The sequence below is a fragment of the Sus scrofa genome, chromosome 2 (genome assembly GCF_054392235.1).
Source record: "Sus scrofa isolate SSC_HxYL_T2T_F1_AM1 chromosome 2, Sscrofa_HxYL_maternal_Yorkshire_Landrace_v2.0, whole genome shotgun sequence".
In the NCBI taxonomy this organism is placed as follows: Eukaryota; Metazoa; Chordata; class Mammalia; order Artiodactyla; family Suidae; genus Sus; species Sus scrofa.
In genome coordinates this window covers 100,473,691-100,486,630 of record NC_139384.1, presented here as the reverse complement: position 1 = coordinate 100,486,630, position 12,940 = coordinate 100,473,691, and the positions used below count along the sequence as shown (strand labels likewise).

At 33.7% G+C, this 12,940-nt stretch overlaps 1 protein-coding gene and 1 long non-coding RNA gene across 23 annotated transcripts in view; one reads left to right on the top strand and one right to left on the bottom strand.

Moving 5' to 3' along the window:
• The window catches only part of LOC146405613 (uncharacterized), a 95,710-nt gene that overhangs the window by 9,273 nt on the left and 73,497 nt on the right, over positions 1–12,940 (bottom strand). For 2 of the 3 annotated variants that reach the window (XR_014838165.1, XR_014838167.1), the window contains one exon: positions 3,562–4,314. The exons of the other annotated variant lie outside the window; for it this stretch is intronic. This is a non-coding gene — a long non-coding RNA (uncharacterized LOC146405613). Of the gene's footprint in view, positions 1–3,561; positions 4,315–12,940 lie in introns of those variants that run through there. 3 annotated transcript variants of the gene reach the window in all.
• Positions 1–12,940, top strand: part of SSBP2 (single stranded DNA binding protein 2) — a 312,577-nt gene that overhangs the window by 258,213 nt on the left and 41,424 nt on the right. For 13 of the 20 annotated variants that reach the window (XM_085013959.1, XM_085013956.1, XM_085013958.1 and 10 more), the window contains 2 exons: positions 6,310–6,377; positions 12,324–12,372. In XM_085013959.1, the coding sequence (XP_084870085.1) occupies positions 6,310–6,377; positions 12,324–12,372 (117 nt within the window). Of the gene's footprint in view, positions 1–971; positions 3,342–6,285; positions 6,378–12,323; positions 12,373–12,940 lie in introns of those variants that run through there. The other 7 variants (XM_085013955.1, XM_085013943.1, XM_085013960.1 and 4 more) reach the window with 2 other exon arrangements.

Here is a 12,940-nt window from a genome sequence, read left to right as displayed (position 1 = left end):
ATCTATCAGTATTTACATTAATATTGTCTTAAATTATACAAAACACTGGAGATAATACATGTATTTCTAACACTGGACATCAAAATGAAAAAGTACTGTGGAAAATTTCCTATTTATCTACAGGTAACACAGTTCTTTATTATGCTGCTGATAACAAAGAAGCAGCAGTATAATGGCTTTACAGTAGCCCAGTGTGATAATCAATGCAGTTGCATCATGGTAGCCTAGCCTATATACTAATGAATGAATTGTTATAACATTTTTATGATATACAGCATTGCAGTCACATTCACAATACAGCATTGTAAGCATTGTTACATTTTTTAAACTACTTACATGGGATGATAGATTGATACACAGTTTCTCCCGCTGGGGCAGGAAGAGTGAGAAAGGCACATACTGCACAGTAATGTAGTTCTTTGAAAGCAAAGCTTTTCTTTTTTTCTTTAGGGCCACACCCATGGCATATGGAAGTTCCCAGGCTAGGGGTCTAATTGGAGCTGTGGCCTCTGGCCTACACCACAGCCACAGCAACGCAGAATCTGAGCCATGTCTGCAACCTACACCACAGCTCACAGCAATGCCAGATCCTTAACCCACTGAGCAAGGCCAGGGATCTAACGCACAACCTCATGGTTCCTAGTTGGATTTGTTTCCACTGTGCCATGACGGGAACTCCATGAAGGCAAAGTTTTAAAACAGTATGATAATTGACACATTATTGATTTTATATTAAATTTCACTCCTATTAAATACGGAGTTTTGCCTTATAAGGACAGACTTGTACCTTGATATCCATTTTATGCTTTTATGAGATACCTTTTTTTTTTTTTTTTTTGCTATTTCTGGATTATGTGGTTCCTCTGCAAGTTTTTTCAAATTGTTAAATATCTCCAAAATGTTTTCCAATAATATATTAGAAAAATCTACATATAAGTGTACCAGCATAGTTCAAACCCATGTTGTTCAAGGGTCAACTATATATACAAACTATATTGAGACATGAAGCACAAATTTTTCAGAGATACTGTATCACATTAAAAAAAAACTATTATATACTTATTTGGGAGAGCCTCAAAGTCAGAAAAAAACCCATTTCTTATATTTAGGCTCAGTTATTTCCTATGTATTTTCTTAAGCTCTTATAAAACTCTGATTTATATATTTATTTTTCCCTATTTCTACTCATGTTAGGGATTGATGATGTATATGTCCAACCATCATTAATTTATCAATAGCAATTAGAATTTATAAGTTCTGTAGGATATTATATTGACTAAATATACTTTTTGTCTTTGAGGAACTAAGCCAGCCAATTACACTGTACACAACTTGAGGGATTTTTTTTCCCTCAAAAGATTTTCATAGCAGATATATTTTAAATATACATCAAAAGTTGTTACCTATCATTTAGTCATTCTTCATTCTGTTCACTTACTTTTCAGCTAGCTGCTCTTTGAGCTTTTGTCATCCCATACTAATATTTTCAGTACTTTAAAAAATTAGAGTCTGATTTGAGTCAGTTTTGTAGTGTTTGAAAGATAGACCAATGCTTATGTAAGTTATATGAAAATGCAGAAGTAAAAAGCATACTGGTCTTTATGTTTTAGAAATATCCAGCCAAGTGTTTGTGTTTTGTGTTCTTAGTAAATTACAACAGAGGATAAGAAAACAGTGAGTAATCTCTTATTGAAGAGTTTTACTAAATTTATAATATAAGTATGAATTCTTTCTTTGCATATTCAAACCCAAAGAAAGGAATTTATTTCTTCCATTTGGATTAATATCCTTGCTATCTATTTCTTTATAATTTGGGATAAAGTATTTTGGCATGAACTTAATAGCTCAGAAACCAGAAATACCTACAACTTTTTAAAATTCCAATATATGAAGTACTTATGGTTAAAGCAAATTATTTTCACATATCATATACTTAAATGAAAACAGGAATCATATTCATATAAATGGTATAATAGGTAAAAAGTGAAGTAAAATCATTTGAATTAGAGGATTCTTGTGAGATATTTACTCATAACATCTGATATATAAAACATACAGATTATAAACAGATTTGTAATAGGGGTTAACTGTGTTTCTTAAAAGATAGTAGAAAAACAGCTTTCATAACAGATATTTAATCATACAGATGCTACCCAAGAACAGAATACATCTGCTTTTTTATAGCAGAACTATAGAAACAGTTCTAGAATATTGTTTCTAGCTTTATGCACAAAATACACATGTCTTCTGTATCATTGATATTTCCAAAATTTTTTCATCTGAAGACCAATGTGAAGAATGATAGTAGTTATCTATTGGAATAATTGAGCTCCTAGAATATCTATAATCTAATGATTCTTAGATAATGCTGATGTAGGCAAAAGTACACACCTAGAACATAGTAAATATGTTAAAACATACTGCATGTATGAAGAAATAAAACTTTGCTCCAAATACTGGCACATTTTTACCACTCCTTAATCTGTTTTAAATTTAAGTTCAGTGGCAATACATGATTTTTAGATTGATAGCAGTATCCTTTCTATAGAAAAGCAAAATTACCTGTTTAATCAAGAAAAAGATCTTCCCCTATACCATGTTTAAAGTCATTTTTCTACTTGGCTTTTATAGTAAGATATACTTGGCTTGCCTGTGTTCTTCGCCTCAGCAAGTACCATGTGACAATTAACAGGAAAATTCAACAAGACTATCCAACTAGTTCTAGTTCTTCTAGAAATCTGAAGGATCAGTGACGTATATACAAGTAGGAACATAATCATGAATTCCAAATTAAGTCCTGGGGGTGGAGTAATGTGAGGTAGAAAAATGTGATAGGCTCTCATGTACAGAGAGTAAACTGATACTGTATTTTCAAATCTAAAATGAGAAATGGAATTTAGCTCAGTATAGGAAAGAACTTCCTAGAAACTAAACTGTCCAATCATGGAAAAACTCTTTATAAACTTTCCAGGCAAAGTCTGAACAGCCCTTTTGTCAGGAGCATTGCATTGGGAGAGATATTAAACCAGATGGAATTGTATAGCTGCCATCAGATTTAAAATTCAGTGATTCTAAATTAGCTCTTCCCATTCTGCCTTTGTTACCAGTTGGAAAGCCAGTTGTTATCTTTCTTATCTTCCTGTTTTCTGTTTGCTTCAGACTATATGCAAAATGAAAACATCTTGAAACTATCAAAATATGTATTGGATAATTTCTTACTCATTTCCTATGACACTTGCACACTTTGATACTTGAGCACTAGATACGCAAAGCTGAGTAAAACAGACACTACCTTCAAGGTACTAATTGTTCAGTAGAAGATGCAAATATGTAAAGAAAAACCATTAGACGGTAGGAAAAAAACTGAGAAAATAAATATGCGTGTTCTGTCAGGGAGTCAGTATGTAAACAAACATGTAATTCTGTTAAGAGTTGAGGGCTCAAGGGAAAATGAGAAGACAACTTGTTTAAATTGGCCCCTTATTAACAGTGGTAAGACATTCAGGGAGGCAGGGAGGAGGGCCAAGTATCATGCTTTTAATGCACCAAGCACTATAATAGTTTTTCTTTTCTTTTCCTTTTTTTTTTTTTTTTTAGGCCTGCATCTGTGGCATATGGAGGTTCCCAGGCTAGGGATTGAATCAGAGCTGTAGCTGCTGGCATACGCCACAGCCACAGCATCGCCAGATTTGAGCTGCATCTGTGACCTACACCACAGCTCATAGCAATACCAGATCTTTAGTGCACTGAGCAAGGCCAGGGATCGAACCTGCTTCCTCATGGATGCTAGTCAGATTCGTTTCTGCTGAGCCACGACAGGAAATCCTATAGTAGGTATTTTACATGATTTCATTTTTCCTCCAACAAGCTTAAAAAAAGGGATGATATTATCACTTTACAGATAAGGAATTTAAGGTTGAGTGGATCATTGGGAGAAGCACTGGCCTACAGTCACACATCTAGAAGGAGGGGCAGGGAAAATAGGGCAAAAACAGAGATTCAGGCCAGTGTCTTTCTATGTCCAGAACTATAAGGAAAACTAATGTTTTCCATGATAAAATAAAGCACAGATGTTCTAAGATCAAAAATGAGGGGCAGTTTTTTGGTGAAGAACTGCTGTTACACTCTACCATTCAGATTTTGTTCCCAATGACTTTCTTCTCAGAGACTCCTGAACAATACTGCCACTGACACAACCACGCTTGATCCAGAGGTTAAAAGAAACAGTGATATTTTTAATCAATGACTCATTGTAGATAGACACCATTCTCCTATCCCAAAGCACACACAATTGAGATGTTCAAACAAGGTTTCCTGAAAGAAAAAGCAAATAATGAGAAGAGCATGAAACTGGGTAATTTATTTACAACCTATGGCTTACTCTCTGGTGTTAACAGACCTTCTCTCATTGAACATTCCCTTGTCATCTTAGTACCTACTACAAAGAAGACCATAGCAGATGAGTTAACATGAGTGTAAAAGTGTACTGCATGTTTCTGAACTACAAGAAATCCAATCCTCTGGACAGTATAGTTGAAAGTAGGAGAAGAAGGTAAATTTATAAGAACTGAAGGCAGGAAAGATAGACTAGGGCTGATCTGTGAATAACATCATAGAACCACGCTGAAGAATAGCCTTTGGTAGGCGTTGTGGGTTACTGTGGCTTTTAAGTGACATAATAGGACTGAGTTTTAGAAGCACAGTTCTGGAGGCAGTATGGAGAATAGATTGGAAGGGGAATGAGCTAAGTCAGGGAAACTAAGATAGTACTAGTGTCAGTAAACGATAGAGATGAGTGATAGGAAGCAAAGCAGTATTTAAAGAGCTATTTCAGAGGTACAATCAATAGGCTTTGGTAACTGACTGGATACAGCAATTGAAATGAAAGAAACATCAAGGAGCTCCCAGAGGTTCTTGGCCTGAACTACTGTATGGCAGGTGTAGAACTGAATGAGGAAGGCAATATACAGCCTTGAGAAGATAATATTGAGTTTACTTTTAGATTTTTTTGTGTGTTTTTGTGTATGTTGTTTTGGGTTTTTTGCTTTTTAGGGCCACGCCCATGGCATATTGAGGTTCCCAGGCTAGGGGTCTAATCGGAGCTGCAGCTGCTGGCCTACACCATAGCCACACCAGATCCAAGCTGTGTCTGTGACCTACACTACAACTCACGGCAACGCCAGATCCTTAACCTACTGAGTGAGGCCAAGGACCAAACCCTCATCCTCATGGATCCTAGTCAGGTTCATTAACCGCTGAGCCATCAGGCGAACTCCAACTTTTAGATATGTTGAGTGTGAAATGGTATCTATCTAGAAACAACCCACATGAAGTTAAAATATGAGTTATCTAAGAGCTTAGGAGAGAGAGCGTGACAAACTATAAATGATTTGAGATTCCAAATATATAAATAATTATTGAACTAATGGTAGCAGATAAGATTACCCACAAATGCCTGTTTATTTAGAATAATGCTAAATTCTTCAAGTTCTAGCCACTTTGAGAAAAGCAACATTTGAAAAGTTAGCAAAATAAAAGGAGCCAGCAAAGGAAATTGAGGAGTAGTCAGAAAAGTTGGAGGAATAGCGGTGTCAGCATGAAAGTGGTTGATAAGTGTCAAGATATATTAACATGATAATATTAAAATTAATCTTTTGATCCTTATGGAAACTAAACTAAGATGATGTGCATGTTAAAACATACATATTTTTATCCTATTAATGCACATAGTAGATATTGACAGAAGCCTGTTGAATCATAATTCATGCATACATATTTTAAGGATACTTTAGTCTTCATATATTTGATATATTCGTATATTAGTACATTTTTTTCTCTTGATTACTCTGTGAACAGAAGTTTGCATTCACCTTTATGTTGGATGCACCTGTCTGTTTTCAGACTTTATGTAATTTTTCTGAGTCAGACAGTTTCAAACATGTTGACTAAGTCTTTTCTTTAAAAATAGTTTTGGATTTATGAAATGTTTTGCTTGGTAAAGTTCACTGTTATACGGATATCAGATGAATAAAGATATGTTGACTATTATAATTGTAACTGTACCTTAATCACTTAACATGTTCCAATGATCATACATATTCATGTGGTTTTTAAAAGACTCGAACCAAAGTAATTGTTAAAATAGAAGCAAAAGTACAAGAGTGGACCCTTCAGAGAATGAATTGCACAGGCCTTATCCCATCAGGAGTTATGTAGGGAAATCATTAACCTACTCTCCTTTCTTTCCCCCCTCCTCTTTGGTTTTGTTTTTTTGTTTTGTGGTAGTCTGACCCTTGGTTATCATTACAGAACTATGGAGGTGCAATGAGACCCCCACTGAATGCTTTAGGTGGCCCCGGAATGCCTGGAATGAACATGTAAGCTAAATGTTATTATTACCCTGTGAAGTGTTCTATTTTCTGTCTTCTAAAGTCACACCAGTTTGTAACAGGATTTACAAATTTCAGCTCAATTTCTGTGCAGTGTAAAATTAAACTAGTATAAATGAATAAACATGAGCTGAAATGTTTGCTTCATTCTCATAACGTTTTCTCTATTTTTCTTCCTTCCCTTGCAACCTTTTTTCCATTTTCAAATGCTGTAAATGCCAACTTGTAGCCCAATTTTCACGTTTTATTTACTTTGAGTCATTTATAAATAAGCATAGTTTTCATGTAGTTCACACAAAAGTATGAAGAGATGATGACACCAAGATAACTTACTCTGCAGAAGTAAACAATTGCATATTGTTCATTTTAACAGCTATATCCTTATTCCTATGAGTTTTAAACTCATAAATATATGTATTTTTGCTATGTAGGGACCACTGTTAATCCAGGAACAAGTCTCTCTGGTAGTCTTCTTTATTAAAGGACTTTCTACAGTATATTTTCTTTTGTAAAGTCAGGATATACTTTGGGAGTAAACTAACGGTTTTTTTAGTTTTGGTGGGGGTTTTTGTTTCGTGTTTTTGTTTTTGACTGAAAAGGATTTTCAAGCCCCAAAAGAGTAGTTGCTTCTATCAGCCAATGCAATTTGTTAACGAATATTTATTGCTTTTTCATAATCTAACTTCCCCTCAAAGTTCCATATACACCCAGAACTTCTAAAGACATTCATTAATTCATTAGAGGATCACTTCCACAATGTAGCCTAAAGAAAATTACCAGAAATAATGAAAGAGTTCTGGGTAGGGGTTGTGGGTAGTCTCCTCTCAAGTATTTTCTATTAGTTCACGTTTTGGTTACTTACCTATAAAATTAAACAACTTTGCCATCATTTAATGGCAGTGGATATATCCTGAGGTAAGCTTTTTTGATGTACATTGGGATTTGTTTTAGTATTTAGAACCATTTTCATGGAAAGCAGTTTTAGCTAAAATAGAAAATAGGTTAATAGGTGCGTACCAGCCAGACTCAAAACTAGCAGAACAAGGAGGAAAAGTAGGTCACATTTTCCTATCGCATCTTTTTACTTGTAAAGTAAAAATGGGTAGACACGAAGTCTGATTTTTTCTTAAATTCCTCTAAGATTTAGCTTTATTCATGGTTGCTACAAAAGAAGTGGTATTCTGTGCTTTTATCAAAAGCTGAAACTCTTTTAACAGTAGTATTTAGATATATATATATATATATAAAAGTTACCTAAGATTCTGACTTTAAAATGGAATAGCTTTTAAGGAATAAATTTGAATACTATGTATAGATGTAAAGAGTATAGATTTTGAATACCGTGATCAACCTATAATTTGCTTTAAATATTAAGAATCTAATATCATTTTTCTGTTTTACTCTTCATGACAGTCAGCAATGTGGTCAACTTTAGATTAACCTCATTTTGCTACTATAGAGAAAAGTTATTTTCGTGTGACATCTGAAAGACTCAAATAGCTGCTTTAAATTGTCTAATTCCCTTCTCACATACATTTAAACAGATAAATATGGGGACCTTTAACACCATAGACGATGGAGACTAAAAGTATGGCTGAAAATTTTAATATGACTTTTTTTGATATTTGAGTTTCTCATTTAAATATACACAGATATTTTGAGGTGTTTTTATTACATATTATTTTATTATTTATATAATTTCTCATTTTTTAAGAATGATCAAACTTTAAAGGCTCAAATTTCCATTAAATATTACTATTGACTTTTATTTGGGGTCTTAACATCATTTTCAGTTTTCGATAAATTAGGATTTCTTCAAGGACAAAGTTCTGAAGTATGGAAGACCCAGCCAGAGAGAGTAATTCTTTTATTGATATTGGTCCCAACATAGTAAAAGTTTAAAGAGACATAAATAAAACTTATTATTGTCTCCATTGTACTCAATAGAGTAAATTTTATTGAAGCTCATGTCATAATTTATTATCTTTAAAACAAAGGAAATCTTACTATGTCATGGCAATTAAGTATTTCTAACTGGTAGTATGGCTTTTTTCATGTCACTTTTTTACATGTCGGGTAACAAAAATTAAAGCAGAAGGCTTTAGAATAGTGTCACCTTATTGTGTGTTGGGATCAGAAGGAATCTGCCAGACAGTCATGTCTGGATGAAGTTTCTTTAGCTTATCACTTTTTCTTATTGGCCACAGAATTATGACAGTAAAAAATACCCGGCCCTGGTCACTAAAGTAACTAATTACCATATTCTAACTGCAACTTCATCTCTTACTAAGAGCAAACCATTTGGCATAAAATTTTGATAATTTCATTGTTAACAAAATATTGGGGAATTCCATTGCGACTCAGCAGTAACGAACCTAACTAGTATCCATGAGGATATGGATTTGATCCCCAGCCTTGCTCAGTGGGTTAAGGATCCGGCATTGCCCTGAGCTGTAGTGTAGATCACAGATGCAGTTCGGATCCCATGTGGCTATGGCTGTGGTGGTGTAGACCGGCAGCTACAGCTCTGAATAGACCCCTAGCCTGGGAACTTCCCCATGCCACGGGTGTGGCCCTTAAAACCAAAAAAAAAAAAAAAAAAAAAAAAGTATATATTGCTCACCTCTAAAGAAAATGGTAATTCTGATATAATTTTTAAATTTCCATGGTCTAAACTCAGGATAAATTATATATAGTATCATCTAAAATTAAAATAAGAATATACTTTTAATGTTTCTATAACTAGTATTACATATTTAGAAATAAAATTTAAAATCAATTTTGGTCATTTAAAGTAGAATTTACAAACTATAACCACAACGTAAATGTTTTTAACTGTATTATCAATTAATTTTTAAAGGAAATTATATTTCTAAATAATCTACATTTTTACAAGTTTCAAAAGCGTGTAGGATTCAGCATTAAAATATTTTTAATTAAACTTTGTCTATCTTGGTATTTTATGGTTACTAAGAGGACAAAGAATTTCAAAGGACCTAGACTTTCTTGTCCTAGATCATATCCTATAGAATTATGAAGTTTGTATGGTTATTATCTGGAAACAAAATGAATTACGGAAAAAAATATTTTTCTCTTTGGTAGTCATGGTTGCCTTGATTCTCCTATCTGTACACTCTAAATTTCATTTTTCCCTTTACTTTCATTTTATTATTATTATTATTTATTTATTTATTTTGCCTTTTCTAGGGCCACTCCGAGGCATATGGAGGTTCCCGGCTAGGGGTCTAGTCGGAGCTGTAGCCGGTGGCCTACGCCAGAGCCACAGCAATGCGGGATCCGAGCCACGTCTGCAACCCACACCACAGCTCACGGCAACGCCAGATCCTTAACACACTGAGCAAGGTCAAGGACCGAACCCGCAACCTCATGGTTCCTAGCCGGATTTGTTAACCACTGCGCCATGATGGGAACTCACCCCTTTACTTTTAAATGAGGCTAATCCTATACTCTACTTTAAACTATACCTGTGTAGAAATTTATATTCAAAATAATGCCTACATTATAGTTGGTAGATTACTCACTTAATACTGATGGCCCTCAAAAGGAGTAGGAATTACTACTGCATTTAAGGAATTGTTCTAACAGAACTACTCCCTGCTATAACCCCCACTTGATTTACTGGTATTTACAAAACCTAAAATGTTTCCAAAAACAGTAGTAATATTGGGGAAAATTTAGCTTATCTGAATGAATTAATATTTAGCCTATTATATTAAAATACAATCTAATATGAAATACATGATGACCTGAGAATAGTATTTGTCAAACAATTGAAATGAATAAAAAGTATTTTATGGTTCTTAGGATAAATTTAACATTTAATTTAATGTTATTTAATTTTTATTTTTATTTGCTACTTAAGTGAAATATTTAATTATTTTAACATTTAGTTTATCATATTGATTTAATATTAATCAGATTGACAGAATTATTTTATATTTAATGTATCTTATTCATACAGTCCTTGTTTGAACATACTGTTTCAAAATTATCAGATTATCTGCATATCATTGTATACAAATTTTTGTCTTATATTGGTGGTGTGGTTTTTTTTGTTTTTTTGTTTTTTTTCTTTTTTTGCTTTTTAGGGCCGTACCTGCAGCATGTGGAGGTTCCCAGGCTAGGGGTCCAACTGGAGCTGCAGCTGCCAGTATTCACCACATCCACAGCAACACCAGATTCGAGCCACATCTGCGGCCTACACCACAGCTCATGGCAATGCTGGGTCCTTAACCCACTTAGTGAGGCCAGAGATGGAACCTACATCCTCATGGATCCTAGTTGGGTTTGTTAAGTGCTGAGCCACGACGGGAACTCCTGTCTTATGTTGTTTTAAGGTAATTATCTCCCAGTTTCTTTACTGTGGTTTATTTAACATCAAACAAGTCAAATGCCCTACTTGATCAACATATATCCTATGCTTTACCGCAGTTTCTGTCCATTAGGAAATTGAATCCTGTATGTAAAAAATCACCTGTCTACAGTGTTCCAGTAACTAATTGTAAAGTCCTCATCAGCATCTTAGAGGGGAACTATTTCCAGAGACAATACAAGTGCCTCTCACCTTCTTCCTATGCATAATATTTTGACCAAGTGTCCTCTGGCATCTTATTTTGCCCTTCTATTTCTTAAGCAGAATTGGGAAAAATTGCACTTGAGTATCCCAATAGAGCTGAAAGATACAATTTTTCATACCTTACCCTGCCGTTTACATTCCTGGGGAATCTCAAAATAAAACTCAAAATGGTTGTATATATTCCAAGCAAATATGGGTAATATAGTCAACTTGGACAGCCTTTAACACTCAGAACTTTTAAGCTCCCTAGATTAAGAATAAGGGGACATTTTTTTTCTTATTAAATAAAAAAATCACAGTCTTTTCACTGAGATTAAAGGGAAAGGGAATTTTTTTGGCCACGCCTGCTTCACGTGGAAGTTCCTGAGCCAGGGACTGAAGCCATGCCACAGCAGTAACCAGAGCCACTGCAGAGACAGTGCGAGATCCCTGTGCCACAGGGAACTCCTAGAGGAAAAGGGAATGCTGAATGACCATAATTACAGAGGACCTGCTGACAGTAGTGTTCTTTTTATCAGACAGTATTTATTCAGGTCTACTTAATACTAAAAGCTTAAGGACAAGAGATTTTTTTTTTTTTTTACTTAGGTATTCATTTTGTTTTAAAAATGTTATGTCCTTTTAGGCTATAAAATAAGAAACATCCTCCTCCACTCTAACATGAATATATTGACATACATTGGCATAGATTACCTCCTATCTTTCCCAAGATTTATTCCAGTCATTCTCTTGAAATAGTTATGAAAACAAGAAAAGATTCCCTTGTTTAATAGTAACTAAATCCTCAGTAGCACTGAAAGATAAATTGATACATAGCTTTATAAAGTTACATAATATTCTGTGCAATTTTTTGAAATTATTATTTAGATACCCTCTATATACATTTGTAGCTTAACAGCAATCATTTTATATATATTGTTATTTTACAGATAATTTCATTTTCATTTTCAATGATACATGCAGCACGTAAATTGATGGCACAATGGTATAGTTTCTATTTATTTGTTCAGTGATTTTTTTACTCCAAAAACAGGTTTTTATAAATATAAACATCTTTATGTATTTACTGCTATAGGTGATTACCACATTTAGTGGCTATGCAGTAAGTGAACTTAAATCTAGGCTTACTAAAAGCAGTTTGATTTGGAAATGAAGCTGTTTTGGAAAATGATAAAATTCTTAAACTTCAGAAATATAAAAGCTGTGAAAATAAATATAAAGAATAATTAGAACTGCATGGTAACTAAATTATAAATGTTAGTATTTTATGATATTTTTGCTTATTGTGAAACATTCAAAACGTCAGTTAAAATTTCATTTATCATACTGTCTTATAGGGGTCCAGCTGGTGGTAGACCTTGGCCAAATCCAACAAATGCCAATTCAGTGAGTATATTGTATTTTTTCCTTTTCTTTGCACTTTGTAGCACTTAACAACAGAATTCTCTTTCTTTTGAAAGCCCTACAGTTGGTTATATTAGTTTTTAAGTATTCAAAATATATTTTCATGTTTTTAGAAAAAGTATGTATAAGTTGAAATTGTCTTTTTTTTCACTTCAAGTTCTACTGTAAACATGCACTCAGTGTAGATTAGCAGACCCTCAGAAAAGTAAATCATAAAATCTATGATAATTTTTATAAAATGACTATAATAATCACCCAGTTGGCATATAATCACCAAATCAGAGGAATTATGATTACATTTGCTGTTCTAGTTACCCCTAGATTTACACATTTGCCTGGAACCAGTGGGCTAAATTGCTATTCTTACACTTGTAAGCATGTATTTGACATCCTGAGAATTTTCCTTACATGTTTTGTGGGTGTGATTTGACTACATAAATATTTTTGTCTCTTGATGTCACAAATATAGGCATAAGTTAAAAATTAAGCTTTCCATCTTAAAATCATTAGTATGATTTTAACATGATGATTCTGGAGATTTTTTTTCCTT